Source organism: Lonchura striata, chromosome 9 (genome assembly GCF_050655825.1).
Source record: "Lonchura striata isolate lonStrDom1 chromosome 9, ASM5065582v1, whole genome shotgun sequence".
NCBI classification, from domain to species: domain Eukaryota; kingdom Metazoa; phylum Chordata; class Aves; order Passeriformes; family Estrildidae; genus Lonchura; species Lonchura striata.
In genome coordinates this window covers 31,426,969-31,454,909 of record NC_140711.1, presented here as the reverse complement: position 1 = coordinate 31,454,909, position 27,941 = coordinate 31,426,969, and the positions used below count along the sequence as shown (strand labels likewise).

Here is a 27,941-nt window from a genome sequence, read left to right as displayed (position 1 = left end):
ATCAAAGTGAAGCTGCTGCTGAGTGGGAAGCTGGTGACTCACCACAGCACAGCTCTGACTCAGAGCCCCTGCGAGGGAGCCACACTCACTCTGCCTTGGAGCACCTCCAGCCATCCAGAGACAAACATTGGGAAATCTGTTTACATCTCCCAGAGCAGAGCCAAGGCATTGCCCAACCTTCTCTTTGTCCCTCTGCTCCCTGTAAACAAAAACAACACAGAAAGAAAGTGTATTGGAAGTCAGAGGCATTCATACTGCTCTGACACTGTGTGATGTGGCAGATACGCCTTTACACAGATGGGAAGATTTTTAAATTTAAGAAAATTACCTCAGGGACACAACATTGCAGTCCATTGTCTGAGCTTGCTCAGGGTACTGCAGTTCAATTTCTGGTAAAACTACAGCCAAAGTCAAGCCCGACATATTCCAGTAACCACCACCATGCAAGATGCAGCAGCAAAAGGGGAACTGTGTTCAAACTCTCAGAATATTGGGCATCTGTAAAAGTCTAGTGTCATCTACTTAAAAACCTCACCTTTAGTATTCTTTTTTATGCTTTCTTTTATCTCTTACAGTCACAGGTGAAGAAAACACAAGATGTGAATGGGAATGATTTTTTGCTTCAGAAACAATTACCCTATGTGCACACGTCCAATTCTCCCAGAAACAAATGGAATTTTGTGTACATATGACACTGCACTATGAAACTGGTCTGAATGCTTAGCAGTTACACTTATTGGGACATTTAGAGACCTCCAAACCCCCTGCTCACCACAGAAACCACCTCCTCCCTAAGGATGGCAGCAGCAGTGGTGCCACTCTCATACCTCCAGGAGTGCCTTGCCTTTAGGTGCTGAGTTTGGCCAAGGGCAGGGCCAGGAATCTCTGAGGGGGATCAAGAGGATCAAGAAAATGCTATAATTAGGCGGTACTTCACAGCAGCTTATGGCAGCTGTTGGAACTGGTGGGAGGACTGGCTGGGGGTGCCACAACAACTGCTGCCAGAGCGAACACAGCCTGTCACCCTCAGCACTGCCCTGCACCAAGGTCACCTTGTGCCAGCACCTGCTGGCTCTGCAGACCTGGGGATGCACTTCTGTTACTGCCATCCTTCCAGTCCAAAAGCAGGAGGAATTTATTGTTCACTAGAATCAATAGGTGAGAAACATTTTAGATTACCTCTTATCAAAAAACCTGTACATAGGCTACGTATTTTCCTGAAAGAGAATTTGTGAATGCTTCTTGCTGGGAAAGGCAGGACGTGATCCAACAACTGCATAAGAATACACTGTTCTGTCCTTAGATGCAGTTGGATGTCTTCCTTTGCCGTGCTGCTTTTCACCTTCTCTCACCATAGACTGGAAAATTTCAAGACCCAAGTTCTGCTCTCATTGTAACATGAAAAGACTTCACAGAAAGCACAGCACCATGTCCTAATGCCATGCATTCACCTGTACATTCATTAACTGTAATTCTTTAAGCAGACTGCAGCAGTCCCTGTGATGTAGAAGCTACTTTCAAACACGTAAGAGACAGTCACTTCTCCTACAAGCCTATTCTTCAGGCTCTTCCAGAGCACTTGCTGGCACTTCAGAGTAACCTGGTGTGGCCACTGTGTGTCCACAGTTGCTGCAAAGCACTCAAGGTGCCCTCACAGACAACTCAAAACAACCAGTGGCTCAGCCCAAACAGCTGCCTCGGCAATTTAATCTTATGCCAATATTACTCACTGTTAACAAGGAATGGACAAAATTTTGCCTTATTCAAAGCCAAAATGTTAATACTATTTTGCAAAAATCGTGTACCCAGTATGTACATATGAAACTTAGCTATTAGTTGGAAGAGCTTAGAGATGCATGCTCCTGATTCCGTTTCTGCTGTTTAACACTTGGAAAGAATGAGACTATATCATTCCTTGCATCACTAAAAGCACACAAATATAAAATCCAGTATTTCTCAATCACTTTCCTTTAGAGGGTAGAAATTAGTAACACAATAGTTCAGCCACTTGCAGTGTGGGAGCTCAAGCGACGCTCTGCAGTACTCTAGCTCACAAGTTTGAGCTAATCAAATTCATGGCACTTGCTTTTTTAGAACCAATAATGTTTCATGAAAATTACATGAAGATTTAACAAGGAGCCACAATGTAATTATTAAACTGATTGAACCATGGACTTTGTTTTCCTGCTGTGTATTCATCATCATCTCTGATCTTGAAGCTGGAACATTACATCTGTATTTGAATATTTATTACACTATGCTAAGTAACTCCTTCAGTGAAGAGAGTTGCTCTTTTCCTGAATTAGTTTCAGCATAATTTGCTGTGAAGAGAACTTCGAGAATGTCCTGCTCAGCTCCCCTGTAATTGACTGATTCCATTGTTGGTGTACAGGGAGACCTTAAAAAACATTAAACTAGTTATACAAACGGAAACAAAACATCCTTTGAGTTCTATTGACAACTTAACCTTCAGAATTTGGATGAAATCCCAATTCTTGAGAGAAAGAAAAAAAAGGTACTGAATGAAGCTATTATATAGAACATTCATTGGGTTTTTTTAAGTATACAGTATATAATAGCATTAATACATTTGTTTACTTGATGAGTGCCTGTGGCACTCATATTTAAAGAGACATATAATGATTTTATTAAAACCATTTATTTTATTTATGGGAATATATATCAATTTCAAGACAAAGTATTCTTTTGTGAGCGATACATGACATTTTCAGATGTGTGCAGTTTCTGAAATTGTTTAACAGGTTATAGAATGAAAGACTCTATCTGTTCTCTACTTGAGCTAGAGGGCTATCACCAGGTCTTGCTGCAAATGTCTCACTTTACTAGTATAAAAGCCATGTCAAAAGGGACCATATTTATGAACAATCAGGGCTTGCATACATGAAATATAAATTGGTGCTGTCTTGCAACAAGAATGGGAGAAGTGGACCAACCTAATAAACATTCTTTGACTACCAAGGTGGCATTTCTAGACAAGCTGTTATTACTTTAACATATTCTGCATTCTAGTAGAAATTAATACATAAACAAGATCTCCCCCTTCAACTACGCAGAGGGCCCTTATAAGGACACATTGAAAATCTTCCCCAGGCAAGAATAGATGGTAGGATAGAAAAACAACCCAGAGCAAACAGGACACAAAATACTTTTGAAGTTATAGAAAAAACACCTAATGTTATATTCTACTGCACTGGCCAGAGGCAGAGAAATGTGTGACTCCACAGAATTTAGTCTCAGAATTCTCCTCTGTAATCAAAACTTTTATTTCGTGTTTTGCTTTCTGAGTCTCTCAGAAAATGACTGCTAATCTTTCCAGAGCATAGTGCATTTTGGCATGTTCACTAACATAAAAAAATTAAATTAATTTTTTAAAAAATCAATTTTTTTTTTCTAGCACTGGTGCCTTTTTAATCACAGAATTTAGAGGATTAAATTAATTGTCGTAGGCCCATCTGCAATCCTGCCTACCTTCTGATTTTGAAATCATACAGAGAACAGCATTTCTTCAAAAGACAAAAAAATATTGTTACCACAGTCTCTAGAATTTCTTTCCACAAATGCACAGCAGTTGTTCTAACTTTTTCCTATGACAAGCTTTTGAACTACTTGATCAAGATTTCTGAACAATAACACAGATTGGTTTGAGGAATACCTTTCCCAAACAGACAACCCTCCTTCAGTAGAAACTGAACACTGGTCAAAATACCAACATTTCTGCAAAGCAGTTCCTGGTACTGCAGCTCTCAGTCAGAGATCATTCTCACAACCTCATCTTTCAGATCAGTACATTTATTAAGCTCCAAAAAAGCTAAAATAACTTCTGTTCATTGAACTTCACAGACAGCAATATTTATATTTTAATATGAATGCCAGTATCTACAGCACAACAGATATTTATAGCCAAACTAGATACTATTTTTTTTTACTCCATGACCCAAATCCCTAACTCTTCAGATCAAAATTTACATCTTGTAAATAAGACCTTGGTCTGCCAAGAAGCAAATGCAAAAGCATTTTCTCCTATGATTTAGTTACAACAAAACCAACTAATAATATTGTTTAAGCATAAAATTTAATTCAATATATCAATGACATAATTATTTAGATGAATAAAATTATTTTGGGTCTATATTTATCTACCTCAATAGTGGTTATGAGGTAGATAGAATTATTTAAAATATCAAGCCACTCAAATCTTTCAATATTGCAGAAAATAATTTGTTATTGAAATATCATCAGGAACAACTTTGTGACTGGTACCTGTAAACACTGAAGTTTTATTCACTTGCTCATGATTCATCACACTTCTATTTTTATCCAACCACAAATTCTGGTTCTTGGTCCCTGCTACCCTTTCAAGTGTTATTAGGTGCAGATTAATCACAGAATTATAAGAACCATTGTTTCAAAGCTACATGTTTAAAGTTAAATAAACACTACAAATTTCTTTTCCATGTGCACTATGTAAATAAGGACATGAACACATGGTTATTTGATGGAGTTGTACTGCCCAAGCATTTCTGCAAGGTCTAAAAAACCTTCACCCAGGTCTCTACTGACCGCCCTGCGAGTCAGTGGCACTGGTGACATTCTTGCAGACACAGAGGGGGTGAGAATCCAGACCTATCTAAAAAACCACCAACAAAACTGCTTGTTGTTCCCCTCCAGCCCCAACCCTTACAGACCCAAACCTTTCAGATCTCATTCCTATAGCAGAAAAAGGCTCCAGACACCACAGGCAGAGAAAGCAGTTATCAGGATGTCTTTGGCATTTCCTCTGCAAAATAAATTCAATAGGAAAAAGACTGCTTCACTTAAATGAATGCTGAGACAACCATGACCTTGAATGCATCAGGACTTATCTTACTTCCTCCATTTGGGCCATTTAATCGCTACTGAGAACACAGTAAGGGAAACAGACAATTCAGGAGATACATAATTCTTTAACAGACAAAAGGTAGAAAATAATGTTTCCCTCTTTGTAAGTCCTCAGAAGATGAGGAAAAGGAAAGCAATCAGCCAAACTCAACTGCTGGAGCTAAGGGATGTGGAGCATGGCTCTTTCCTCTTCCCTGAAAGATTAAGAAATCTATTAGGACTTCTGATACTCAAACACATCCCTCACTTTCAGGGCCTGAAGAAATGCCTGATGAATTCTATGCAAATAATGACAAAACCCTGTCTTTTATCAACATCAGCATCTTCTCTACTACTCCCTACTGCTCATTTAGAGGGTTTCCTCACAACATGGGAAAATTTCTACAGCTTCAATCTCTTACATGGCATATGCACATGAAGGAAATCCCATCACTTCTTTCAGTGGAGTCACAACAAACAAACTAAAATTGGCCAAATTTCTATAAACATCTGTTGGTTTAACTGTTTTTATTACCCTCTTAATTTTGAAGATCAGCTTAGAATATTTAAAAAAAGGTCTAAAAGAAATGGTTCTTTTCAGTCAGCACTAGTTATCCACTTCTTTCTGTTCACACAGCTTAGAGTTATGTGCTGTGAGGGTCTCAATACCTCACTCTAAGAGACAAAAATTGGATCAGGTTATGAATAACTTTTTCAGAAGCTTCTTACAAAACTCTGACTCCAAACATATTGGTTCCAGCTGTTCAAAAAGTTTTACTATAGAAAGGTCAGGAGATGTTCTACTTGGATTATTTTTTTCAATATGATTCATGGTGGAGGTGATTAGCTAGCAGATGAATTTTTCTTGGACACTATTTCTACCTTCCATATGAGCTGATTAGTTCCCATGGAAGAAAAGGCAGGACAAATAACCACACTAATCGCCAGAGTTCAGAAAGTTGACCTTTTACTCAAATCTCAAAACTAATGTGTATCCAGGAAATCCTGCCAGACAGTCACTGTTTGCAAATGGTTGGGAAATGTGATCATTTGCCATGAAAAGCAGATGAAAAGCAGGAGCTGGTTAAAAGACCAAGTCTTTTCTCAAACAAAACATTTCCAAAATAAAGAAACAATGTCTGAAAACTGATAGTTGACCTGAGCTTAGGAAAGGTGACAGCTCTGCACTGGTGTTCTCTGTACATGAGAATTTAAAAATGAGACCAGAATTTCAAATAAGATTTAGCTGAACATAAGGAATTTCTATCATTTCTGACACTGCAGTAATTCCAATCAAACACAGTCTGTTTGAAAAGAAATATTTTTAAGTACAAATGTTGACAAGCAAGGCTTCCCTTAAGCTCCGAATAATTTATAAAAATAACAGATATTTATCAATGTAGGTGCACCTTACTGATTTCTAATGAGGTGCAAGGAACATGTGCCTGAAGATTACTGATATAAGATGGGCACATGTCACAAGAATACACTGTGCTGTATTCAAAAGAAATAATGCCAAGAAATGGAGGCAGCACAGATTACACATATTATTAGCAAGTCAGATGCAGCCCCTAAGTCTACTTATTTAGGAGTGCAAGAGAATGACTGATCATGCAATGTTTAGCCTAGACATTTAACTGGGCTAACAAATACACTTTTGACTGGGGAGTAGAGTGGGGGGGTGTGTCTGTATATGGAGTGGTTGGAGAAAAATGTTAGCTACCCTCAGAAAAGGAGTGATTTTTTTAAATACTAAAATGTTGCATCATAGCTATAAAAAATGCTGACACTGACTGAAAAATATAATTTAAAAGGCAGTGTCCTAGGTGCTGTAAGATTTCCTAATACACCATTTAAAACCTGGTACCTAACAACTGGGTTTTAAAATCTAGTAGGAATGAAATATTTCAGAGCAGTTTCTTACCTGAAAAAGTCTCCCTGTATTTCAACTGGACTTCTTATTAAATAAATGCAGAATTATTTAATAGAAACATATAATACCCTGATCTGGAAGGGACCCATGAGGATTATCCAGTCCAACTCCTGCCTCCACGAAGGGCAGCCTAAAAGTTAAACCAGCTGAGAGTCATCCAAAAACTTTTTGACCAACAATGGGCTTGGGGCCACTTCCCTGGGGAGCTTGTTCCAGTGTCTGACTGTCCTCTCAGTGAAGAGCTTTAGACTGATGTCTAGTTTGAGCTTCCCCAACACAGCTTTCAGCCAACTGTTGTGTCCTATCCCTAGGGATGGGGAGAAGCGCCCAGCACCTCCCTCTGCTCCCCCCATGAAGAACTCACAGGCAGCAGAAGGTCACCCCTAAGCCTCCTCCTCTCCAAGCTGCACAAATCCAGTATGTTTGCCCTCCTTTACAATTTCACATCAGGAATATTTTGCTGGACTGTATTTTATTATTATTCAAAGACTTAAAATCCTTAATGGTTTTTCAAAAGAGGCCAAAGACTTTGTAATATTCAAAGTCAAAAAGTAAGTGAAAATGAACCTCTGACCAAAAATAAACAATAGGAGGCAAAGGAAACTTAGTGAGAATGCAAATTAAGATATGACCTGCAAGGTGTTCTCTCATCTTAATGAGTATCTGTGATGTTTTATTGGTATGCTGAGTTAAGGGAAGAGTAAAAAACCAATCCTATTAAAAATTTAGCTCGTAAAATGTAACTACATGTTGACAGTTTCATAATTCACAATAATAAAAATAATCAGATTGTTACCTGAGCAGTAAGAGCAATAGTCTATTTTCATTTTCAGCTCAGCTTACAACAGCCAAAACAAAATCAGTCTTTTTTCTTGGATACAACTGAATTGGGACTCAAGGCACACGTCAGGTTGGTGCTAAAGCCACAGCCCCAGTTCAGGTGAAGCCAGAGGCTGCTGCCGCTGCTGCTGTGACAGAGCTCTGTGCAGCTGTCTCTGTTCTTGCACACAGAGAACAGACAGAGAACAGACAGAGAACGGGACAGAGAGCAGGACACAGAATGGGACAGAGAGCGGGACAGAGAACGGGACACAGAGCGGGGCAGAGAACAGACAGAAAACAGACAGAGAACGGGACAGAGAACAGACAGAGAACGGGACAGAGAGCGGGACACAGAATGGGACAGAGAGCGGGACAGAGAACGGGACACAGAGTGGGACAGAGAACGGGACACAGAGCGGGGCAGAGAACAGACAGAGAACAGACAGAGAACGGGACAGAGAGCGGGACACAGAATGGGACAGAGAGCGGGACAGAGAACGGGACACAGAGCGGGACAGAGAACGGGACACAGAGCGGGGCAGAGAACAGACAGAGAACAGACAGAGAACGGGACACAGAGCGAGGCAGAGAACAGACAGAGAACGGGACACAGAGCGGGATAGAGAACAGACAGAGAACAGAGAATGGGACACAGAGTGGGACAGAGAACAGACAGAGAACAGACAGAGAAGGGGACAGAGAGCGGGACAGAGAACGGGACAGAGAACGGGACACAGAGCGGGACAGAGAACAGAGAATGGGACACAGAGCGGGACAGAGAACAGACAGAGAACAGACAGAGAATGGGACACAGAGAGGGGCAGAGAACAGACAGAGAACAGACAGAGAATGGGACACAGAGAGGGGCAGAGAACAGACAGAGAACAGACAGAGAACGGGACACAGAGTGGGACAGAGAACAGACAGAGAACAGAGAATGGGACACAGAGCGGGACAGAGAACAGACAGAGAACGGGACAGAGAGCGAGACACAGAATGGGACAGAGAGCGGGCCAGAGAACGGGACACAGAGCGGGACAGAGAACAGAGAACAGACAGAGAACAGACAGAGAACGGGACACAGAATGGGACAGAGAGCAGACAGAGAACGGGGCAGAGAACGGGACACAGAGCGGGGCAGAGAACAGACAGAGAATGGGACACAGAGCAGGGCAGAGAACGGGACAGAGAATGGGACACAGAGCGGGACACAGAAGAGGCAGAGCTGCTTCCCTGCCTCACTGACAGGGCCAGAGCAGAGCAAGAACAGCAGGAGCTGCTCTCCAGCCCCTGCTCTGCAGCAGAAGCAGGAATGGAGATCGAGCAGGGATCTCTCTGCTCCACCCAGGGAGGAACTGAGCAAAAGCCAAGTGAGAGCCAGAGCATCAGGAGCCCAAGTGCAGCCCTTGGGCCCCTGCCAAGTGAACCCCCAAGAGGAGGGGGGAAATTATCTTCTACATTTCCCTTAAAATCTGCTCTCATCTTATTCATCCACTGGGTTCAACCACTATACCTGATTTGGTATCATTTATTTCCCATGTCACAGTATTTTCCAATACCTAAGATGTCGTTTACCTGTTATTTTTATAGAAGGCTCTGTCTGTCAGTGCTTACACTAAGTCCTATCAAAACAAAGGTGTCAAAATAAAAGTTGCACAGGGAACTAAAACCTGCACCAAATTAAGAGCAGGAGGCATGTCATTTATCAACCCTAGATTTAAATTTGTAGTCCTTTTCATGGCACAGTTAACCCAGATATCTGAGGTTTGACCTCATGCAGAAAAGCTGTGTGAACTGAGGAACAGCTATGCGTGCCTCACCTATGTTTAAAGTGATCATCCTCTTGTTTTAGATTACTTTAAATAATAAGGATGAAGTGAAAGCACAATTAAATATTTTCAAGATTTATTTAGGCCTAGCAGAGATGATCTGGCAGGTCAAGACTCTTGCATATGCCACCTAGAGTAACACTATCAAAAGAATAGTTAGTCAAATGTCTCAAAAAAATAATTCAGTTGTAAACTTCAAACTCTCAGGAGCTAACATTAAATACATTTTTTAAAAAGTTGTGGTTTATGTAAAATGTCACATATAAATTAAATTTTAGAAACTGACATAGCTTTGTCTTAAAGACCCTATGGTGAAACAGCTTTGCAACTTTTCTTTTTGATAAAACCACCTGGAAACTGAATGACTAGAAAATATTTCCCTTCTGCCAGTATCTAAAATGCAAGCTGCAATAGGGACCTGCCCAACAGAGTCAGGAAAAATTCAGGTCTGTTTCAGATGGGATTCTTGCTGTGATATGCTCTTTCTATATGGCCCCAAGAGGAATTTTAGTTCAGAGTTTTCTTCTTTTCTGTTGTTCCTAGTACAGCCATCAAGAAAAAAAAATAAAATGAGACAGAGGCACTGCTGATGGTTCTGCACTTCACAGGTGCCTTATAAATAGAGTCAAGATAATTCTTCCACACAGTATTTTACTTATCTGCAGAAGACAAAACTGAAATTAACATATTTTCAACAGAACGATTTCATTACAGTACTGAGGAAGTTCATCTCCTATCTGTCAGTGTACAGAAGTGTGAGAATAACAGAAGTCTTTTAGCTTGACTTCCTTAGGATGCATCCTTCTATCGTGAGGATTAAAACATGAAGGATAAATCTTTAAATTTTCACAGTGCTTGTGTTAAGGGAATAATTTTTCAATAATTTCTAATTTTTCTATTTACAGTGAAGACTACAGCCCCCAAGAAGAAAAGAATAGTAACAAAGGTACAGGGATGAAGGACCAGATTATTCACAGCAAGGACAAGACCAGAACCAGTGATACAGCACAGCATCAACACCTCACCCTCACTTAATACTTGGGATTGCATGCATTTAGAACCATAATCCTAATGCAGTGATTACTGTGGTATGGGATTTGTAATGCTCCACTTCCCTTTTAACTTAGTCATTTGGCTTTTTACAGGTGCAAAATGTCTGTGGATATTTCCAGCACCTAAGAAGGTCATAATAACAGATCTGCATGCAAATCTGAGAATAATCTGCCTCTACGATCAATCATTTCTACAGGGAAGAAAAAAAAAAAAAAAAAAAGCCATGCTTAGTAACCTGATTATGAATATGCAGAGCTTTTCAGTTTATTAAAATTAATTGGAATATTTTATCCATTAATCATGTCATTCCATTTAAAAAACATTTCAACCTCATATATGCCAGAAAAAACTCCCAACTTCAATTTCCCCATTTGGTCTTTTCTCTTGCTTTGGAAAGTAGTTGTGGTCAAAATCCATCAGACTCAGAGCAGCAATAATGAACAAGGGCACAGGAAACTCACAAAGGTGCAGAGTCTGCATGCTTTCAAAATACATGCTTGTTGTGCTGAAACTGCTTTCATCTGAAATTTTCATATGAGTAGGTGTATTTTGGGTCTTGGGGTTTTTTTAACAAAATAATCTTAAACTGTTCATCAAATGAGGTTCAGATAATAGAAGAAAAAACAGTGAAACTGTAATATCCCCTTAGAATCTAACAAAGAGTTACTTCCAGTTTGCTTTATACCTTTAGAAATTACATTTTAGGTAACAGCATGTATTTCTTTTCCAGTCTGTCTACTTAACAGCTTCCTGTTTTTTCTAGAAAAATGAATCAGACATTTGTTTCTCTAAGATAAAAAAAAGACCACTGGAAATATTGTTCTAGTAAAAGCCATCCTGACAGAAAAAGGAAATGTTCATGAGACAATATCCTCAGTAGAAGGCATGCTTTTAGTAAAGCAAACCAGGCAGTATCACAAAACGACTCATATAAATTGAAATAAATATGTCAGTATCTGCAGGAAAAGTAGCACAAAATGGAAGCTGACAGTGGTCCTGTGTTTTAACTGCATCCCAGTTTGTTTTATCTGCAAACTTACGGTCTTTTGCCCTTTATTGTCCAACTCTTTTTTACAAGAAAGATCTGTCATGATTGCTAAAAAAAGACCATGTAAAAAGCTTAAAATTTAATGAATGTCTTGAGCAGTATTTGACCATAAATATACAGCATAAACACCAGGATCATTCCAGTGCCTAAGTTTTGGCAATTATTTGACAAGAGAATCAACACAGGAGTTGCTTTTTGGAATGTACAGCACCTGAAAGCACTTCTGTTGCAACAGCCTGCTCACTCATTTCCACGCTGCAACGCAAAACAGGGACCTGCCATGGCAGCACAACACTTCAGCCAGATGTTTGGCAATGGAGCATCAGAGCAAATCTGCCAAATAATTCCCAAGATATATATATAGCTACACAGAGTTTATGGAATCAAAGTTAGATCTTCCCTCTGTCATCAAAGAAAGACTACCACAAAAAGAAAACAAACATAATAAAGTAAATTATCTAGTCACGGCAAATGACCGCTTAAAATAATATTTCTTCATATATTTGGGTGAGCATTAGCATAATGCTCACTCTTGGTTAATACCAAGAGCTATTTTTTCACTTACAACTTATGGACTAAAATTGCTAAGGTTTTTATAAAGTTACAAATCTCAAACCAGGACCTCTCCTAGCTTTGAAAATGTACGTTTTACAACATACATACCTTTACTGACTAGTCTCACTGCTGAATCTTTAACAAAACCTTATTTTCTTTTACATATCAATGATTTACTATTGCCCTTTCAGTAAGTTGTAAAAAGTCTCACTAGAAATCTCATTTACTCTAGTTATTAAGTTTTACATTGTCTGCTCTCTTGCAGTAGCATAATTTCATTGATTTTCTATTTCCACAAAGTCTTCCAGTAACAGACAAATATCAAAGTGCTAACTATAGAACATGAATGAAGTAGTAGAGCCCCCCACCACTTCTAATAAAAATTAAGCTTTATCTAATATTTTAACCTACTATTGATAATGTCAGAGCTGAAAGACAGTGATGGCAGCATCTGTGAAAATACCATCCCATGACTAGAAAAGTCTTCATCAAAGAAATGGCTGTCAAAACATTATGCCAGGTATATCCTCTGCAGTGTGAAGGGATGGCAAGGATCACTGGCATCACTGTACCCCTCCTGCTGGCAAGGCTGCCCTGTCAGCTAGAGCTGTAGGTTGCAGAGACACACATTTATTCAAAATGAAAATGTGGTCCACAATTTTCACATTACTCACATCAAACCATCGGTTTTGACATGTGGATGCAATTCAGCCTGCTTTGTAGCTTTAGAAATTACAGTTTAAGTAACTGTAGGCATTTCTTTTCATCATCTTTTCTTCATCATTTATTTTCCTTCATTTGCAAAAAGTAGTTTTCCCAATCTCTGAAGCAAAAGCACTTACATTGCTGTTTAAACATATGCAATAGAATGAGTAAAACATGAAATAGAAAATGCAGTATCAAAACCAAATGTGAAATAAAAAAACCTTCTGTGAAGAATTCCTACACAAAATTCTGGTTGTCAGCTCCAAAAGGCTGACCTTTTCTACATTCCCCACAGAGCTGCACGACGATGCCCACACAGCACAGGCTGCAATTATTTACTGCTTTGTTTGAGCCCAGAGACACCTAATGTAGGTAAGGGCACTGGCAGGAGGCTGCAAAGACAGGCATCCACATGACAGACCTGCCTGTGTGCTCTGAGATAAACCATATGGAGCACATTTCAAAACTAGAAAAGCTGCTTTTGTCCAAACAGTCTAACTAAGCAGACAATCCAAAGCCTTTCTCATATGGCAATCACTTCTATTCCTGAAGCACTTGAAAATACACGATTTTAACAAACTTCTGAAAACAACTTTGGCATTTTTATCTTAAGAATACAAAAGGCTGCTTAGGCAAACAAACAATACCCAACAATTCCATTTTGTTCTTTTTTTCTCTCATTATTTTTAAAAAAGGTGACTAACAACCTACATTGGTCAGATGATTTTATCAGGTGAAGAGACCTTGGGAAATATGGTCTGAAAATCTAACAAACTCCAGCTGGGTAAGGTGCCTTCATTGTACATACCCCTTGTATATATATATATATATGTGTGTGTGTGTGTGTGTGTGTGTGTGTGTGTGTGTGTGTGTGTGTTCTATCTCCAGAAGTCTCAAAAGTTGCTGTAGTTTGTACAAACTATAGCTAGCTTTTGTAAACAAGCTGGCAGCAGAAGTGTATCCAAAGAGCAATCTGTACTCTTTTCAAGGATTTTGAACTCCTGTTCCTGGCAGCAATCAATCAGGAATCACCAGCCACTGCCTGTGATATTTTGGTGATAAAGCCTGAGCTGATTCATGGGAACACAAAAGGATGTAAACTTGCATGGTAAGAAACAACTTCCATGAAGCAATATTTAAGTTTTATTGCTGTACACTGTCTGTTTCAATACACAGAAGTCTTTTCATGGAGAAGAACAGATGCTGAAATGAAGCCCAGAAAAGAAGGCACACAGAAATGACGTGATTCCAAAGAGACACTCTTGGCAGCACAACAGGAACTGCGTTTCCTTCAGCCTGGGTCTGCTTCCCAAGGATTCCTACTTCCTTCTGCTCAGATGCTGCTGTACTCAGGGGCCTCAGAGTGCCAGTGAAGACTAAGAAAACACATCAATCAAGAAGTTTTGAGAACTTTTTTAAAAGCACACACAAAATTTAAGGCTCACAATTCAAACACTACTTTTAAGACACTTTAGTACAACTTCAATAATTGCTTGTCTGAGGACTATTACTGCATTTTGTAATGCTTACACCTTTGCTCACCAATCCATCATCAAAAAACAGGAATACAGAAAATTTAATTAAAGAAAACAGTAGACAGACAAGGAAAATTGATAACAGGTAGGAAAAAATGATTACTTGTGGTACAAGAAAAATCTCAAAAGTACCATGGAAGCATCCTGCTATTCTCAAACCTGGAAGACTGTCAGAATAATGCATCCAAAAATTACCAGGGACAGATCAATACTTAATAAATAAAAAGGAACATTTTGATCATGCAAACAGAGAGGGGTCAGCAGACATATGATCAGAGAAACAAATCACTGCAGGAAAAGCTGTGTCTGAGCTTGCAGCTCTGCCACTGCTGTGCTTGTGATGCGACAGCTGATGCACATGCTGCAAACCACAAGGACATGCGAGCAGCCAACTCCTCCTTCACATTCCCTTTATATTACATTATTTTCTAGTAGTAGTCTAAGCAATTATTTCAGTTTTAACACAATACATTCTGCTCAATTCTCTTAGCAAGTCTGTATCTGCCTCTGTAGTGCAGCTTCCATCACATCTGCCTTTAAAATAGTGATAGGCAGGGAAAACTGCAGGTCAGTACAGTGTTCCCAAGTTCTCCATTCTTGAAGAGTTCTCTAGGTCTGGACTTTGAGTTAATCAAAGAAAATAAAAAGATACACAAACAATCCCCAAATACGTCCACCCTACATCATGCTGACCTCTCCTTCCCTAAATTACGACGGAAAATGCCAAAAGTCTCTATGTTGAAATTCAGCCCACATGACATTTCCTTTGGATTTAATTGTTTTGATACAATTTGTATCTGCCAATCAAGCAAAGCCCCTGAGCACTGAAAATTCTGTTACAAAGAAACTCTTGTCCTGTAATAGGCCCCAACATCAAAAAGACAGAATTTTCAACTTCAGCCAAAGCATCCAAAAGGAAACAAGTCAAAGCCCAACCACTGACTCTTCCAACACTATCTGAAGGCGTGAACAGCAAAAAGCTTGAGAGTAAGACTTTACAGATTATATATTGTCAAGCCTGTTCAAAATTGAACACATCCATAATCTTCAGAAGCAGACAGATCTCCACAATGTCATCTACTAATTATGTCATCTACTATCATCAAAAAGACAGAATTTTCAACTTCAGCCAAAGCATCCAAAAGGAAACAAGTCAAAGCCCAACCACTGACTCTTCCAACACTATCTGAAGGCGTGAACAGCAAAAAGCTTGAGAGTAAGACTTTACAGATTATATATTGTCAAGCCTGTTCAAAATTGAACACATCCATAATCTTCAGAAGCAGACAGATCTCCACAATGTCATCTACTAATTATGGAGTAAAGATGGTCAGGCAGACCAGCTTTTAGATGTTGAATATAGCAGCTCACAAACATGATAAAAATAAATCTACTATTAATTTTCTTTCTTTGTGCAACTCAAACCATTTGTAAAGACAAAACCCTTTCAGATGGTTTCAGAGAAATTATCTAGTTTTCATGGTAGCATTCTTAATTAACACTTGTATCAATTCTATAGATATCTTTCTAAGAATATGCTAATTGTTACTATTTCCTAATCATTAATGCATAAAGTTTTGATGTGTGCATTCCAATCTCAGAACTTCCTAAGTATCTCTAAAAGGAGTTATAAATGTGAGTTATAGTTGAATTTCCGACAATTAAACTTCAGTGGTGTATCACAGCTTTCTTGCCTGTTAAGAACTCTTTAAAGCACGCAACAATTTTGGATAAAAGCCATTGGCAGTAATACGTCTTGGTACTGTCTAGCACGTTACAATTTATTTTTAATAAAGGGATGCTGGCAAGGTGAACAGTTCAGGCTCTAAGTCCCACAGCAGTAACTACTGGAAACAGGGAACAAAAAGAATTCCCTTAAGGTGTGGACTAAATGCTCCAAAAGCTCCTTGAATCTGTGAAGTGTCTCTCTCTAGTGCCCGACAAAGCCAGCAGGGATGCAGAGCCTCTTGCCTTGCACCGCTCTTCTACAAGGACCAAGGAAAGCCAAAGTCACAGGAGCCCCCCTCGCAGGACACTCATCCTGCCCACGAGTGACTGAGCTCACACCTGTGGCACAGCACTGCAGGGGCATCAGTGCCTTCCACATTCTCACCAGAACCTGAGTTACCTCCTCAAGCACTGTCTATCTCCTCCCCTCCTCCCAGCTGTGTAACTACATTTCGAAGATGGAAAGGTTTCTCTAGGATGAATGCTCTACAGGACCAAGCACAATGTAAATTACCAATGTAAAATAACAACAGTCTCTACAGAATTAACACAAATGCTTTTCAAGGTAAGTCAGTATTAGAAAATCACTTCAGCGGTTCACCTTAGTACTATTTGTTTTGTCATTCTCAGGAAAAAGTTTTTCATTGAATTTGTATTATTTTTATAGTATTTATATTGTTTATATTACTCTTCTGCTGTCCTGCTGAATACACTTAGTTATAAAAAACTGATCCTGTGTTAAATCAAACTCTATTCCAACAGAAAGCAATAAGAAAAAATCTGAACATTTTGAGTAAACGAAATATTGTAAGTAATTAGCCTCCTTATCCCCGAGCAGAACTTACTGGCAAATATGTCCTGGTATAGCAAATGTTTAGGGTAACATTTTAAAAATAAAAGTGATAAAGGTAACAGTGGCAAAAGTTTTACAAATCTGTTCATGAGAGTCTGACCAAGAAGATCTCTACACACACTGAGAAAACATGAAACCCTCAGTCTTCATTTGAAATATGAGGCTGTACCACCTATACCCAAACTGGTATAAAGTAATACTTGAAACATTTTTTTACAAAATATGTATACGTAGCCCAGCATGTACTTCAATATGCAACTGACAGTCCCCACTCACAGGCATAAAAGCAGGCAGTAGGCCTGTCTCTACAGAAATATTTTTTATCAGAAATAAATCACATTTTTTTTCACACATGCTCACACAGAAAAATGCTTTAGATAACATTGCTGCAAGTGTGTGTTCATTAGTCTGTTTTCCAGCCCCCACTTATGCGGTTTGGTATTTAATTACAGGGTGGAGTGGTCCCCAGGCTACTTATGTTTCTTCCAGTCACAGCCAGAAAATTTCTGCAGGAGCTGACATGCGGGACTGCAACTGCTTCAAGTTGTAGCTGGTTCCCTGTCAACAAGGTTAGCTCACTGTTCATTGAAACTTACTCTAATACTTCTGTTAAATAATTATTGAAAATATGTTTTAATACAACAAATTGCATTCAAAACTTCAACAGATAATAAAGGCTTTAATAGGATCCAATTTGGCTATTTACTTTTAATTGGTTTCTCAATTTTTTTTTTGCTAATGCCAAGAAACAAATCTTTATAATTATGCTGGGAAACACTGGCTTTTCTTTTTTTTCTTGAATATAGGGAAACGTAACCTTGTATGCCTAGCTTAATCAAATATGATTTTTAGCACATCACCTGATTCAAATTCTCTATTATTTTATTGCACACAGCTTTAAATGCTGCTTTCCATAATCAATCTTAAATTATATTTTCACCTGAAGAATATTACACCATTTGTAAAATACTATAAATCATGTGCGAGCATTTTATAGCTAAATATTACTCCCCAAAGCACTGGGGTATAACAAAATACATTAAAGGTATAAAGAAATGCATTATTCCAATTAATTTTTATATATACAAGAGAAGTTCTATTGGGCAGATAAAACTGGGGAAACAAAACAAATATTAATTTAGGTAACAAATTACAAACACAATGCATATTGTATTTTATATTAAAAAGGATGCTGTTAATCAAAGTATTACTGTTGACAGGATTTGGAAAAAAAATTAAAACCACTTGAAGTTTTTACCTACGCTTTTCATTTACTGAAGGCTTTGTATTTTTGGCCTAAGCAACAAGAACCTAATGACTTGGAAAACTCTACCTCTGGGTCAGAAATGCATGACAGGAAGGTGAAACCACATGAGCTCATTTTGATATCAGTCAAAAAACACAGAGCATACAAGGATTATATTAGGGAATTTTTAGCCAGAAGCAGCTGAAAACACGCCCTGGCCAAACCCTAGCAAGAATTTATATTGAATAATTATTTATGAATGGCCTGTGACAGTGTTCCTGTCACTCAGCTACTTCTCTGTAGCTTGTTCTATTAAGAAAAATACATGCAAAGTGCAGACACAAAATCTTCTCATTTAGGTGATAAACCAGATAAATAAAAAACGTCTATGTTTGAACCCTGGGACATATGCACACAGTATCATAAAAAGCATGCAGTGACATACAGAAAGGTATTTACATGCTTTGCTGGTAGCTCAGAAATGTGACAAAAGGCAAAAAATCTAAACTCTGCAGAGTTATTCAGACACTGGGCTCTTGAGTAATCCATTAGAGATTCCAAACCCACAAGGCAAAGAAGTCATTATACAATCAAGTAAATTTTTTTTTCATTTTTCTAAACAGTTTTATCTCATTTTCCCCTCACACATTGTTTATATGACATTTATGATGTCTGAATACCCACACATGGGTGAACATATGTGATTTCAAGATTTTAACTCTTCTGATCAAGAAGGCTGTAGTGAGCAAGTAAAGGACATCCTGGAGCCCTGGCAGTTTAACTCCCTCAATATCCTCAGGTAGATACTTCATTAGTAAATGTTTTATTTTATTAACAAACATTTTATCTTATTTACCAAGTTAATGCAGTATGACTCAGTTTGCAATGAATCTCTAGCTGGCTTACAGAATCTACGAAAATAAGGCACTGTTGCCTTACTGCTTATTACAGCTATTATGTATTTTCAGGCCTATTAAACGGCTTTGAATCAAATGTCAATTGTCATAAATAAAACACTCTGGCGAAAATGACCGGGCAGAGGAGATATCGGCAGTCGTGTTACCACAGTTCTGAGAACCAGTCGCTAAACAAGGCGAGCTCCTGCTGCGTCCCCGCAGACGGGGATGCTTCAGGCACGCCGCGGCCGGAGCCGGGCCGGGCAGCTCCCAGCCTTCCACAGCCCTTTCTGGGTCACGGACATGCAGAGCTCTGCTCTCACCTTCCAGAAACTACTTGGACTAACTGTTTCTGAACTTGAAAAAAAAAAAAAAAAAAAAAAAAAATCAGAATCTTGGACGTGTGGCCAAACAGGAAAGAAATGCGACTTCTCCCTCGCCTCCCTCCTGCCACCGGGAAGGGATTTTCCCCCCAGAATGCCGCATACGCCTCGGAGCCGGAGGCCACCCCGCCGCCTCACGGCGCAGCTCCCTCCCGGCGAGCGCCCCGCGAACGCTGCGGGGCCCGGCCGCCTCCCCGCCGCACTCACTTGAGGAAGTAGCGCTGCCCGGTCTGCGTGAGCGCCATCTCCCAGCCCGGCGGCAGCGGCCGCTCGTCCGCCACATCGCAGGAGCGCTGCCGGAGGTGCCCGTGCTGCGGCGCCGCGCCCGCGCCGGGCAGCGAGGCGGGCGAGGAGTGCGAGCGGACGTGCACGGGCGCCAGGCGCGGCGGGGGCCCGCCCGAGTCGGTGCTCGACTGCCGCGAGTGCGAGCCCGAGTCGGGCTCCCTGAAGAAGGACTCGGGCAGGATCTTCTTCCGCCAGGAGCTGGGCCTGGGGTTCATCACCGCGTTGAAAAGCGCCTCCAGCTCCGTGTCCAGGTCCTGCGTGACGTGGATTACCTGCTGCCCCGGCGGCGGGGCCGCGGCCGCGGGGTTCATTGTCCGCCCCTCCGGCCCGGCGGCGGGCGCAGCCGTCCCGGGACGGGCGGTGGCCGGGGCCGGCCCCGCTGCCGGGCCGCCGCCAAGGACGTGCCCTCCGGAGCGGGCGGGCTCGCCGGGAGCAGAGCGGACGAGGCGGGCGGACGGTGCCTCTGCGCCCCCGCCAGCCGCGCCGGTGTCCCGGGCGGGCGGGGCGGCCCCGGGTAGCGCGGCGCCCTCCCCGCGGCGGGCAGCGCCGGGCCGGGGCAGCGCCGGGCCGGGGCAGCGCCGGGCCGGGGCAGCGCCGGGCCGGGGCAGCGCCGGGACGGGGCAGCGCCGGGCCGGGGCAGCGCCGGGCCGGGGCAGCTCCGGGACGGGGCAGCGCCGGGCCGGGGCAGCGCCGGGCCGGGGCAGCGCCGGGACGGGGCAGCGCCGGGCCGGGGCAGCGCCGGGACGGGGCAGCGCCGGGACGGGGCAGTGCCGGCGGCTCCAGCCCGGCCCCGGCGGCTCCAGCCCGGCCCCGGCGCCGCCCCGCCCGCAGTTATGCAACTGCCGCGGAAACTTTGGCACGGGACGGCGTCGAGGCCGGGCCATGGGAGCTCTCCCGCCCTCGCCCCCTGTCGCACCGTGCTCGCTGTGCCGCTCCCAGCCGGGGCATCGGCTGCTCCGTTCGCCGCTGGGACTCCGCGGGGAGCCGTTGCCCCCGTCCAGCCCCAGCTCGTGGTGCCCAGGGAGCCTTCGGACCCCTTTGTCTCTGCCGAGCTAAGGAGCTTTGCTCCAAAACCGTTGTTCAGAAAGTTAATGGGCGATACTAATTTCTGGAAGCAAAATAATGCTTAAATTGGTTCCCGTACAAGTTTAATTGCATGATTTAATAATGCTGTGGGGAGGAATGAAGCATTCGTAGTGACACGGACAGCAACCACTTCGCTGTGATTTCGAAAAGGTTTGGCCCTTTGCTCTCAAGTAGGAGTCCTGTGCAGAGCTGTTATCGTAGGTCCTTCCAGCTCACTGTCCATAGGGGTAGTTCAAATGCAGGCGTCAAGCTTTGTGGATCTCTGCTGACCGCCCATTCAGTCACTTATCTTTGATTTAGCCTATACTAGAAACGAAAGCTGTTGTCAAAATACAAACCTGAGGTTTCCTATAATTAATAAATACAATTGTTTTTTTTAATCTTGTCTAATTTTTTGGTGAACTTGGAGTAACTTTTGAATGGCAGTGTGACCAAAAATTGTTTAAATTCAGAAGCTGTGTCTATAAAGATTAATATTGTTTTCCAACTTAAGTGTTGGCTTTTACAGAGGGAAGCATTCACTCTTTTTATGACTACACACGGAGATATCACACACTGGCAAAACAAATGCATTTTGTTATTTTATTTCTGTGTTTTGGACAGACTCCAGGCTATGCTGATTGATAAGAATACACCCTCCTCAGTAATCAGAATCTACACTAAAAAAGTCTTAAGGATGTAATTTTTTCCTGAACTTTATTCCTTATTTCTTTAAAAGAAGCATGAACTTCTCTAAACTTAATTTGGCTTCTCTAGTGGAGAATGTGGGCCTGACTGAACAATCCTTGTCCCTCAAATCAATGTTACATATAATGATGGTTATGTAGATTCTCAGAGTTGCAGTTTAAAGCTGTACACAAACTACAGCTAGCTCTGTGAAACAGATCGTGTGCATTTCATGATGGCTTTGCTTCAACAAATATTCCTTGTCAGTTATGTTTCATCACATTTCCTGTTCATATTTCCATTGGCTTGGCAGATCTCCTCGAGGTTTATTTTATTGTTCTTTGTTTTTGTGAGGGTCTGGGGGTTTTGTTGTTATTGAGGGTTTTTGGGGTTTTTTTGGTTGTTGTTATTTTTCCTGACATCTGCTGTTTCTGATCAGGAAAACCAGTACTCCTGAGACTTGTTTGCATTTCCCTTCCCAAAGAATTTTTGTACCATTCTTCTACTGCTTCATACTGGGCTCCTTGCTGCAACAAGCTCAAAGAGCACTGCTAATCACAGCACCTGCTCCAGGACTAGGCGGGCATCACGTATCTTTTTTTCTTTCCAGCAATATCCTTATTTAAATCCTTTGCATATGAGATTCTGGGTATGTGTGCATATGGTTGTTGCACAGATAATGATCTGAACATGAGTGATTTTTCATACAGCCTTTAAAAGGGTGTTTTTAGTTTTCAGGGCTCTCTATCTTTGAGTAAAGACAAACCACACACTCTCTACCTGTTCCATTCCCTTCCAGGTGACAGGTCCATTCCAGGGAAGGCTTTGACAATCTCATGCAACGGGCCATCTCATCTATGCTAATTAGACCACTTTCATGAGCATGGCATTTTACAGATAAGTACATACACATCTGTCCTAAACTTAAACCACATTTATTACAATTAGAGCTGTCTTCTTCAACAAGATGTATTTCAGCTGCATTTTTTACTGAATAATACAATTATCTGCTATTGTACCACTTGGTATAGGCTAAAGATTTTTCTCCAATAATTTGGAAGTGATTAGGACTGTAAGAATAAATTTTCATAGTATTGTTGTCATTAGTCTTCATTTAGAAATACTAACTTCCTTATTTGGACCAAAAAAAAAAAAAAAGACCACCAGCTTTCAGGGCAACTGACTCAATATGCTTGTCTGTGGAAGATGAGGGTTCCATCACAATGGGGTTGGATTAAGTGATAAAGAAACCAAATCACAAGTGTGACATAGAAAGTTCCTTATCATTATTTCTTTGTTCTCTTTTCAAGAATGTACATTGTAAAAAAGATAAGACAATAACATTATTTTATCTCAATTTCACATAGTGCTCAAATGTTTTTGAGTAGTACAGAGGTTTTGTGTTCATCTGAAGGATTTATAAAGCCCAGTACTATGAATATACCCTTTTTGTTGTGAATTTTCTAGCAGCAAGTTCAATCTCTTCTTCAATGAAAACCCAAGCAAACAGCTTAGAAGTAAGTGCACTTTTAAAAGTACCCTTGTATGATGAGCATCAAACGACTTAAGAAATATCACATGTAGTTTTTAATCTAGATCTATCACTGCTCTACATCAAAGCTCTTCATAGATTAACAATTTTCTGAGAAAACCCACATAGCTGAAGCAATACCTGTGATGTCTGTGATAAAATAAAACATTCAGGGTCCCTGGGCAAACCTTGCTCTTTCTCAGTAACCAAGTGACCAGCACACAGCGCAGCCTGGGATGGTTCTGCCTCTGCTTTGGGTTTGCTCTGTGCAAGGAGACTCTGAGAAAGTAGTAACTACAGCTGGGTGCTCCGTATCCATCTGTGAGCAGCCATACAGGAACAGAAAACTTGTATTCCTCTGAACTAAATGGTGATGGAGAACAAAGAACACAATGGAACAGCAGTAAATTTTTAAAACCCCATTAAAAATAAAATGGGTTAAAAGCAGCACCGTAACCTTTTTCCAGTAGCTTGTGAAAAATGCTTTGTAGTCTTGTCATGTCCAAGGGTTTCCATAAAGCGAGTGCAAAATAATTAGAGAAGATGCATTAAATGTAGCTTTATATGCCACCTTTAATTTGGGAGTTTACAACAAAATCCAAGTCCGTATCCAAGGGTGAATTCCTACTTTACTAGTATCTCTGGGCTACTGACACATGTGCCTTTTCACTCCCAGCCTCACCTGCCATACAGAGGCACCACTAGTCAGTGCTGCTTGCTGTGCAGTCACACTCACCAGTGGGCTGGAAGTGCTAAGCCCTCAGTAGCTGCCCTGGATGCTGTGAAGACAAGAGAAGCAAGAACTTGCAGGGTGTAGACCAGTTCCAACCTCACCTAAAGGCAAATCTGCTTTTCTAATAATTAAGCCCAAATCCTGCTGCCGAGCAGCTGCTTTTCCAGGCCTAGTACTTCCCCTAGTACTTCAGAACAAACTGAAAGGTACAATTTAAAAGTAAGACGTTGGGCATAAAGGATCTTTGCCTCCCCTCTCACCTCGAATCTGTTTGTGGATCACTGCCAGAGTTTGACTTCTCTCAGTTTCACCAGCTTCCAAGTTTACCTTTGACCATCCTTAGTTGAGGTAATTTTTTGTAAAAGGAAACAAAACCATTCAGTTTTGCAGCTTTTCCTTCTTCGATATTGCAAAACACTGCACAAAGGAACACGCAGGCTCTCCAGTGACATTCTGCATTCTCAACACCTGCTTTCAACTGACCATTTTACTCAGAATGCCCAAAGAAAACCCTCCCCCTTCTCAGTTGGCACATGCTTCAGTATATGACCCACATATAGACTGCCAGCACTCACTGTGATGCCAATCAGCTCTACAGCAGCTGGATTTTTTAAAATGTTTACGAGAGAAAAAGGCAAGTATGTTCAGATTCATCAGGCAGTAGTGAGACGACACAGAAGGTTTCTAAGATCTCTATCTAAAACTTCTGCTTTGCTGCCCTGAGTTCCAGACTATGGCTATAGTGAGGAGAGATGGAATGAGAGAAACCACTCATCTATGTATCGGCCAATCTTGTGTTTCACCTGAAAACAGAGATAATTTACATTAAAAATACCAGTCAAAAATCCCAAGTAGTAATATTTGATCCCATTTAATTACCATGTACTATATGTGAAGATGATTGTGTGAAAAAGGTCACCACATATAGATGTGCAAAGCTGGCAGCCAAGGATATTTGGCCAGTATATACTGGCTCAAGATCCTGGCACAGGAAAACAGTTCATCTGACCCAGATGTTTATTTTTCCTCAAAATGTATTTGTGAGAAGTGTTTTGAGTTTTTTTCACAAACTGCTTAGTAAGAGAGCGGAGGAGAACCAGGGTTATTTCATGTTGCGCACTATTCTTCTGCAGTGGTTCATCTTCATCTCCCCCAACGCCTGCTCCAGCTGCTGGATAAGGTGGAGAAGGGTAGCAGGGTCAGTTTGCAACACCTGGGCAGTTTGATCTTCATTTTGATTAAGATGCAGCTTCATAGTCACCGCAGGTTTGATCTGTTGTCTCAAACTTCTGCTTGCAAGCTGCAGGAGGGGTTCAGTGGAACAAGAACAGGAAAATGATAATTGGTTATCAATGTTTGTTCTTAACAGTTCTCAATAGCTTTGTAGAACCTGTTCAGAAACCCTTTTCACCCACATTAAAAGATACACACAAGCTACTATTGTGTTTTATAATTAAGGAATACTAACCCACTTTAATCAATGCTTTCAGAATATTTCTGAAAACAAGGTGATAATCAAGACCAAATATGATTGTTATATGTTAATATTTTAAAAACATCAACAGAAGCATGAATTCAATTTTCATCAGGCAACAAGTACTTTGCATCATTGCATATCCTGTTCATCTCACAGCTGGCTGTCTGTGGGATACTAACAAAGTCATGTCACTTTTAAATACATGAAGTACTGCTGCCTCAATTGTTTTTACATTGTTTAGCAGGTTTTTTTTATGCAAAAACTATGTGAAGGAAAGGATGGAATACTAAAAACATCAGGGAAGTCACCTGCACATCCAGTCTCCACTCCAGACTATGGTAGCTGGGAAGCCTTGGTGCCAGCTCTCCAAGAATGCTCCTGATCTCTTTCCTGTTGTCAAGGTACAGCTGGAGCAAGGATTTGTTCAATTCATCTGAGAATCCCAAAACATGAATGGAATCCTGGAAGTCAACCTCAGAAATCTAGAAATAACAATTTAGGCCAGGTAATCATTTCCTGAAAACCACATAAAATTGTAACTAAACATCACACATGCTATGGTGCAGTTATTTTCTTGCAAGAATGTCCAAGTACAATTCTACACCTTGGACAAAACAAATATCCAGGTTTTAAAGGATCTACAGATGTTCATGTGTTACTGCAGATTTGTATGAGATTCAGAAACAGTGTGTTTAAAGAACACTCAACCCCCTCACAAGTAAGCCTTCACATCAAAGACCAAAACAGCATGAGGGAGCACCTCAGTTGTGTCACAAGGCACAACATGCTGTGTGACTCCATCTGTCAGGGTGCTACTGTGCACCCTGTCACCAGATAATCAGACTACAAACACGCAGCAGTGATCTGCACATGAGCAGCACACAGCATCATGCTCAGGCTCCTGTCCCAAGGGCAGAAGAAGCTCCTCAGGCCTTTGTGCTTGCTGCAGCAGCCCGGCCCAGCACTGGGGAAGCTGTTACACACTCCAGAGAAAACACACTCGTACCTCTGCAAAGCATCACCCCGCGATAAGTCTGTAACCAACCATGTTCTACCACAGTACACTGTAACCTGACAGTCAAGAGCCCTTGTTTCAAGGAAAGGCTCTGCACCATTTCCATCCCCTCCCCACCTACTCTTGGCAGCAACACTTGCCTGAGTTTAATCTGGCATTCCTTGTCTCTGTATCCCTTCTCCATGTAGTCATTGCTCAAATATTCTACTATATCAATAGTTACTAGTCTTTCTGATGGAAACAGTAATTGTCCAACTACTAATCTTTTAGCATCTGTTTATACCCACTCAAACTTTTGATGCCAAGAGCTGAAAAAGCTCTCAAACCCACCACACTGGAAAAAGACAAGGAATGCTGAACAGGGGACTAGTCTAGCCCACGTCCTGTGCAGTAGCTGAACAACAAACTCTTCATTTATGTTTTATTATTTAGAGCTTATCCTGAAGTAAGCTTCTCTATATGTAATAAATTACTCTATTAAAATGTTGTCAAGTTTTAGCTTTAGCTACTGAATACAAATTCCAGAGTCATACATGGAGACCCAATGTTTCAATGAGACAACCATGAGACACCTCTTCTGAAACTAAAACAACACCTGTCATCATTAAATTTTGAGCTATGTTTTCCCCATTCCCAGTATTTTTAGAGGTCTAAGTGTCCAGAAGACATTTCTTGAGTGTATCCCCAAATTCCTCATGAAAAAGTATACTTGCCATAAGCTTGGAACTCTCAGTAAGAAGATACACTAGTCCTTCTACCCCGTGCTGAATGATGTCAACGCTAATGTTCAGCTTTCCTTTAAAGAAAGCACAAAGTGCTTTTTACTTGCTAACTGCCGCAGCAGTGAGACTCAAAGCTGCAAATTTACCCAATGCTTAACGTGCAAAATATGCTTAGGAAAAAAAAAAAAAAAAAAAAAGAGAGTTTTGCAACATTTAAATAACAATGTACAGCATATTAGCGGAAAAAAAAAAAAAAACCTAAGAAAAACACAAACCAATTTCTTATGGCATGGTACAGAGAAGGGTTTGTGTTGGAAAAGGGATGTCCGTAGCCCACCCCACAGCGGGCACGAAGCACCGACCCCCGCGGGGCTGGAGCTCCGTGCCGCCAGCCCGTTCCCTCGGCCCCGCTCCGCGGCGCCCCGGGGACTTGGGGGTCCTCAGTGGCCGGCGCAGAGCCCACCGCGTTCCGCCCTCCTGCCGCCAAACCACCACGGCCCGGTCCGCTCCCCACGGCCCGGCGCCACGCGGTCCCCCCGCTCCCCCCCGCTCCCCTCGGTCCCCAGCCCACTATCCCCACTCCCCGGCCCGTTCCCCGGTCCCTCGCTCCCCGCCCGCTCCCCCCGTTCCCCGCCCGCTCCCCGGCCCGGCTCTCACTGGCAGCGGACTCGCAGGCCCGCGGTGCCGCTCCCCGCCGCAGCTGCTCCAGCGCCAGGCGCCCCAGCTCGCCAAGGGCTGTAAGGACAGAGAGAGAACAGACTGCCCCTGCAGCCCCGCCCGGCTCGGCTCCCCCCGCCCGCGGACCCGTCCCGGCCCCGACCTGCGCCGCCGGCCCGCGGCAAACAGCCCAGGTGCGCCCTGTGCTCCGCCGACAGCACCAGCAGCATCGCCGCGGCTCCGCCACCCGCACACAACCGGGAAGGGGCGGCGCCCCGCAGGCGCCTGCGCGGGGCGGGGCCGCG

At 41.9% G+C, this 27,941-nt stretch overlaps 2 protein-coding genes across 6 annotated transcripts in view; both read right to left on the bottom strand.

Moving 5' to 3' along the window:
* WWTR1 (WW domain containing transcription regulator 1) overlaps window positions 1-20,115 on the bottom strand; it is a 43,786-nt gene extending 23,671 nt beyond the window's left edge. For 2 of the 5 annotated variants that reach the window (XR_014957446.1, XM_085588123.1), the window contains exon 1: window positions 90-12,523. Coding sequence is in view for 3 of the 5 variants with exons in the window: in XM_085588123.1 (XP_085444249.1) it covers window positions 90-253 (164 nt within the window). In the remaining 2 variants the exon portion in view is untranslated. Of the gene's footprint in view, window positions 1-42; window positions 12,524-19,671 lie in introns of those variants that run through there. The other 3 variants (XR_014957447.1, XM_077785778.2, XM_021544926.3) reach the window with 3 other exon arrangements.
* A 2,662-nt stretch (window positions 20,116-22,777) lies between these two features.
* Window positions 22,778-27,905, bottom strand: COMMD2 (COMM domain containing 2). Its single transcript, XM_021544935.4, has 5 exons — window positions 27,800-27,905; window positions 27,637-27,714; window positions 26,971-27,053; window positions 25,551-25,724; window positions 22,778-25,065 (listed from the first exon to the last, which is right to left on the bottom strand). The coding sequence occupies exons 1-5, from the start codon at window positions 27,864-27,866 to the stop codon at window positions 24,868-24,870; spliced, it is 600 nt and encodes a 199-aa protein (XP_021400610.1). The 5' UTR covers window positions 27,867-27,905; the 3' UTR covers window positions 22,778-24,867.
* Between the last annotated feature and the right edge of the window lie 36 nt (window positions 27,906-27,941).

What these genes read in the sequence shown, in the direction of transcription:
- COMMD2 (XM_021544935.4), bottom strand. Translation starts at nt 27,866, where the DNA reads ATGCTGCTGGTGCTGTCGGCGGAGCACAGGGCGCACCTGGGCTGTTTG. An exon ending in GGCCTGCGAGTCCGCTGCCA is followed by an intron (nt 27,054 to 27,636) that starts GTGAGAGCCGGG and finishes CTTTCTTTAAAG; the next exon opens with GAAAGCTGAACATTAGCGTT. An exon ending in CTGAGAGTTCCAAGCTTATG is followed by an intron (nt 25,725 to 26,970) that starts GCAAGTATACTT and finishes TGTTATTTCTAG; the next exon opens with ATTTCTGAGGTTGACTTCCA.